Genomic DNA, 6325 nt, shown 5'->3' with positions numbered 1-6325 from the left:
GTGATGGGTACGTTAGATGAATCTCCAAATACAACATTACCACTAATAGATTTATCGAGCTCCAAGAACATCTTCTTATTACCACACATATGTCAAAGTACCATATGTTATTCTAATTATTCATCATGATTCATAGGTAAGTAACATCGTGCCTCCTACTTCTTCATCATGAATATTATTGGCTATCTCCACTATTTCCTTGGGAGAATTCCAACATTCTGATGTGTACTGAAAGTACTTTGAGCAATTATAACATTGAACATTGGACTTGTCACGCGGTTCATTCGGCCTCCAGTTTCATCTTTCGCGTCCACGTCCACATCCTTGGCCTCTGCCTTTTGTGGACTGAGTGCTTTCATTGTTGTTGTAACTATTGTCACCTCTTCGTGGTTTCTTCCACTTCTTGTTCCCATTCCTCCTCGACCTCTGCCACCACCTCTTCCAGATTGGATTCTGTCTCGACTGCTTTCATTTTCTTTAAACGAAGTCTTTGTTGCCAAGACTTGTTCTGTTGATTCTTCTCTACGCTTCTCAAACTGTTCTTCACGTGCTTATAATGACCCTATAACTTCATCCACAGTCATTGTGCTGATGTCTCTAGATTCTTCCATTGCCACCACTACATAATCAAATGTTGGTAGTTCTGATGCAAAATTTTCTCAACAATTCTCGACTCTTCAATTTTATCACCATATTGTCGCATTTGATTCACAAAAAAGTTTCCTCGAGATGAGTAATCAATAACACCCTCCGTCTACTTCATCCTCATCGTCTCAAATTCTCCTCTCAGCATTTGCAAATGAACCTTTTAAACTTTTTATTCACCTTGAAGAAACACTCATAGAATTTTCCATGCTTGTTTGGAGGTGGTAGCTTCGGCTACCTTCTCGAACATGATTTCATCCAAACCTTGATGAATGAGAGTAAGCGCCTTTTGATCTATTCTACGATTTTTCTGTAGACTAACTTTTTCAGCATGAGATAGTCGTGGCTCGTCTTCTGGAACTATGTAGCCTTTTTTGACGATGTCTTAAGCATTTTGAGATCCGAGTAATACATTCATTAGAATATACCAACTTGCATAATTAATTTTTGTAAGCCGAGGGTACGTAGTGGGAGGAGATGTTGTTTGAATTGCGTGTCATTTGTATAGGGTCCCTCAAACACTCAATTAAGAAAATATAGTTTTTGTTGAAGAATAAACTCTTTCAACCATGTCTCTTATACTACTTTGTTGAAGAGAAAAAGACTAAAAAATATAATACAAAACATTATTTTACTAAAAGAAATTACTACCATTATAACTCCAAAAAAAAAAGACACAAGAGCAACAGTAGCCTTTTGATTTTTTTTTCGTTGGCTTTCTTTGCACTCACTTCATACACAATTGATTAAGATCCTTACTCTTCTTGATATAATGCAAAATTGCAACCTGCATTTTTCTCCTTCTCTTTGTCAAAGTATATCATCCTGCTTTTATATCCTGTCTTTTTTCTTGGAGGTCTTGATTTCCTGAATAATTCAGCAGCTCAAGTCGACATTGTGACTCCAAATGTCCATCCTAGAAAACGTTAAGGCTCTTTTGACTTTCATTTCATTTTTTTTATTAATTTTTGGTCCTTTTTTTCATCTGTCATGTACAACTTCTTGTCTCACCCAAAAATTGTAGTAGCTGAAATCTGTAATGAGCCAAGTCATGTTTGCACGTGTACTTTTAAGCCAACTAAAATTTAATGTTTAACGACGCTTTTTGGTGTCTCTAAATGCTTACCCATGTACGCATGGTCACAAGCATCATTAAATTGCGTATCATTAATTTTAACGACGCATAAAGCTATGTGGGGAAAATTAATCTCACGAGATACTGCATACACGCGTTTGTCATGTTTCCAATGCTTACACTTTTAATTTCATGATTTTTTAAATTATTTATTTTTAATTTCAGAAATTGCCACTACATTTTAGTAAAGCATCGGAAATTGAACAATAGATAATATTTGTTATGTTGTTGTTTCGCTTCAGAAAATATTAATAACGACGTTTTATAGCATCTCCAAATTAACGACGTTTAAAAACATCTACATTTGGCTACATAAAAATCCATTACGTCCCAAATACAACGACATCTCGCAGCTAAAATATCTCCTCTAAATTGCAGCGCTTGCATATTAATATGGCTTTACTATAACAATATTTTCATAAATAAACATCTTGAAGAGACCACATACTGGCGATGGAAATGATTCGCTTTCGGTAAATTTTATGTCTGATTTTGTGACAGCCGTAAATTATTTAAAATAATTAAAAAAAATTGAATGGACCTTTATAATCAGTATAAACAAAAATTGAAATATTATCAATAATTACAAATCCAAAAATATATCAATAATTACAAAATAATATGTGATTATCACCTTCTTTGCTTAACTGAATAGCAAGCAGTGTTTTATTGAAAAAAAAATAGCAAGCGAATACAGGATTACTCGGTTGCGGGACCGATTTTACACGTGCCTTTGTAATTTTTTTTCCTAAATCGAACTTGCTCAATTTTTTTTTTTGTATATATGTGTGTTATAATTTGAATGATCAAGAACCAATTTTTAACTATTAATGTACAATTTCTGAAAATTAAACTAGATTTCGTTTAAAAGCCGTAACATGTAAAAAAATTTGGATTTAGGGAGGGCGAATAGGTAAAAAGATTATATTTTTTTGAATTGAGAGGGTCTAACAGCCCAAAAAAAATTAGATATTTCAATTTAGGTAGGCCTAACAAGAAAAAAATTAGAAATTTAGATTTAGAGATACCTAACAGACCCCTTTTTTTAAACAGGGGCCGAAACTACCAGAGCAAGTGTTAGCTACTTGCTTCTTGTCTTTTATGATTCAAATTCTTCTTCAGTCACTTGTTTTCCTTCTCTTTCTTGGGATCTAATAGTCTGACAAATCCTATACAAAAATTGCAATTGATAATGGTCAGGGCCGGCCCTGGGTCTAGGCCAGGAGTGCGCCGGCCTAGGGCCCAAGGCTGTAAGGGGCCCAAAAATTTTATCAGTTATGTATGCATATATAAGCTGTAGAACACAATTTTTCATTCAAATTTAGTTAAGTGGCTTAGTGGTAAAGCTTGCATTCCCCCGCCCCAAGGATCCATTGTTCGATCCCTCACAAATGCATGCTTTTTTAGATATCCTCAAAATAATGATCCTCTGTGCTCGATTATGGAGAAAGCAAAATTTCCAAAATTGTTTTTTCTTTTTTTATTCAAATTCTCTTTTAAAAACTCATTTACAAATATTTATTTTAAGACTCTAAGATATATTTATTAAATTTATAAATTTATATTAAATGATACTTTAAGTTATGTCAAAGGTTTGTAAATTGATAATCTTGGATATATTTATTAAAGTTTAGAATTTATGAATGACAAAAAGTATCATTAGGTCCATGATTTTTCTTTTTTTGGTTCATTAAGCCATTGGTCTTTTATTTGGATACATTAAACCCCTGATCATTTATTTTAGTCTAATTAAGTCCCTAATGACCAAATTAGTAAGTTGTGAACATTTAATTCTGTTAAAAATATGTTATTAACTTCATCTGTATTTGAAATTATTAAAAAAATATTTTTTACAGTTTGAATTAAGGTTTGTACAGTTTTCCTATAGCATATTACACATCCAAAATTGCTTTCAAACAGTTAAAAAAATACAAAATTTGAATGCATGTACATTGAATAACATTCTTTTAACATAATTAAATATTCACAACTTACTAATTTGGTCACCAGAGGCTTAATGAGACAAAAAAAATAAATGATAAGGGGCTTAATGTATCCAAATAAAAGATCAAAGCCTAATGAACCAAAAAATGAAAGATTAGAAGCCTAATGATTCTTTTTGCCTTTATGAATTGAGGTCTAAATTTTTTAAATTAGAGTATTAAATCATATTTTATTTCTTATATATCAAAAATAATGACATTGAAAAGTAATTTTGATGATATGATTTAATTGTACTTTTTGTAACCTATTGTGATATTTATGTAAAAAGCTCTAAAAATTATTTAGTTTTTTTTTATTCAAATAAATTAAATTTCTCTTATGAAAATACTATAAGAGGTAAATATTATCAAACAATACCACATTAGCCAAATACTAAAATTTTAGATACCACATGGGTTAAATAGGAGTTTAATCCATAATTTAAAGAAATTATGAAACATCTAATACTTTTTTTTATCATGTATTGAAATACATTTTAAATTTTGTTACGTATAATATTTTTTTTATTAAAGGGCCTTTATTATTATTCCGCCTAGGGCCCAATCCTTACATGAAAATCACATATGTTAAGAATATTATTGTTTTATTAATATTGGAGATTTAATTATTTTTTTATAAAAAATATGAGTTTTTATTTTGCAAATGTCAAGTAATTAGTTTAAATTATAAACTGGCGGTGAGAAAATATAGGGAAATGGCTTGTAACTGCCATAGTATTTTCTAGAGTGATATAATTCAAAAAAGCCATTGACAAAATTATAGATTTTTTTTAAATTTGAAGTTCCATGTAAATTTCCCTAGATTATCAGGACCGGCCCTGATAATGGTAAACCATTTTCGGACACAACAATATATCATATTATGGTGGGCAGCCACCAATACCTGACTTTTACTGGTTCAAACATTGGCTTTCTAGTTAATAAGATGTCACAATTTTTTCCACGCAACTACACATATCCAGTAGTAGAAGTGAAGTGTATCCTCCAATATATATATATATATATAAAGAGATTATGATTGTGAAATTCAAATTAAAAATTAATCCGTAATATTATTATTATTGTAAGATAAATACTCTTTTTATTTTATTGGGTATAATTTCAAAAGGTGAAATTACAGTTGATATGTTATGTTGCAGTATCTAGTACACAACAATTGTGACCCATATATAAGCAAAAGTGAATTAAATCATTGATCTAATTCTTCTTTCCATCATGCCCATAGCCATACCCCTTGTGGTCATATCCTCCATAGCCATGCCCTTTGTTGCCATATGAATCTCCATAGCTATGCCCTTTTTTCCCATAGGAATCTCCATATGAATCTCCATAACCATGCCCTTTTTTCCCATATGAATCTCCATAGCATGACCCTTTTTTCTTCCCATATGAATCTCCATAACCATGCCCCTTATATCCATAATCGCCATCGCCTTTCCCCTTTCCATATCCATCTCCATATGCATATCCATCTGCAACAGTATTAACTACATAAGTACTTTTCCTCTAAAATAAACCTAAATTAGCCTGACAAATTTATATAGTAACATATTTTAAAAACTCTCCAAGTGATTTAGTTGATTTCGTTTAACTCATTAAATTATAACAAAAATTTAAACTCTGTGTAATACTCACCTGTCATACCAGTAGTCTCACCAAGTTCACGAGATGCTGAGATCTCCGAACAGATAACAACAAAAACAGCAAGCACAACACAAATCTTTGAGATAGCCATTTCAGAATTTCTTTTTTTCTACCAACACAAAATTTAATTAAGTTATACGAATTTGCTGGATGATGAAGTTGAGATATGGGCTCTTCTATTTATAAGGTTTTCGACAGAGAGATAGAGATCGGGATTGGCTCACCTTTTTGTCGTTTTTTTGATCATACATACACATATTTCTTGTGCCAGCTTAATTTGGGATTTATAGAGAAAAATGCATCCTCCATATTTTATAATTTTGTTTGGAAATAGGAATATGGAAAATCTTACTAATGTTAAATAAGTCTAATACTATTTAATAGAAAAAGTAATTATTTGTAAGTTCAGACACATTTCTTATAAAGTTAATCAGTACCAATATTTTCCACCTTCAAAAACGAAAATGTCAAGTTCTTGGAAGTTTGTGGCGAATTTGTAGCTTGAATTTAAATGATTTTGTACTTTATGCAAATTAATATGTTTCTTTTTCGTTTTTCTTACTTCCATTTAAAAGCTGAATCTTGATGCCTTAGATAAAACTAATTGTCCAGCCTATTTCATCCTAAACAACATCTTCAAATTATAAATTGACTATCAAACTCCTAAAATTATCGACTAGGTCCCTAGCCTCTAAGAAAATCCCAAATTAGCACACCCACAAAATCAACTAATTGCTATCTTAATTGGAACTAACAATCAATGGGAATGTATCATCTATGGATCCCGCAATAAAATAAGTGGCGTCCTTATCACTAAAATGTGTTTTGGGATGCACAAGACACGGCCCATAAATAGTACATCCATAGTAGTTTTTAGTTTCAAGTAGGATGCGTACTT

At 31.4% G+C, this 6325-nt stretch overlaps 1 protein-coding gene across 1 annotated transcript; it reads right to left on the bottom strand.

Annotated features, from left to right (window-relative positions):
- Nucleotides 1-4834: 4834 nt before the first annotated feature.
- Nucleotides 4835-5672, bottom strand: LOC136220795 (uncharacterized). The gene is made up of 2 exons (XM_066008603.1): nucleotides 5419-5672; nucleotides 4835-5255 (listed from the first exon to the last, which is right to left on the bottom strand). Exons 1-2 carry the CDS (start codon nucleotides 5516-5518, stop codon nucleotides 4981-4983), a joined length of 375 nt encoding a protein of 124 aa, XP_065864675.1. The 5' UTR covers nucleotides 5519-5672; the 3' UTR covers nucleotides 4835-4980.
- Between the last annotated feature and the right edge of the window lie 653 nt (nucleotides 5673-6325).

This window comes from Euphorbia lathyris, chromosome 2, assembly GCF_963576675.1.
Source record: "Euphorbia lathyris chromosome 2, ddEupLath1.1, whole genome shotgun sequence".
NCBI lineage: Eukaryota > Viridiplantae > Streptophyta > Magnoliopsida > Malpighiales > Euphorbiaceae > Euphorbia > Euphorbia lathyris.
The sequence above is the reverse complement of the archived record's forward strand: the minus strand, read 5'-3'. Positions and strand labels throughout refer to the sequence as shown.

What these genes read in the sequence shown, in the direction of transcription:
- LOC136220795 (XM_066008603.1), bottom strand. Translation starts at nt 5,518, where the DNA reads ATGGCTATCTCAAAGATTTGTGTTGTGCTTGCTGTTTTTGTTGTTATC. An exon ending in TGAGACTACTGGTATGACAG is followed by an intron (nt 5,256 to 5,418) that starts GTGAGTATTACA and finishes ATACTGTTGCAG; the next exon opens with ATGGATATGCATATGGAGAT.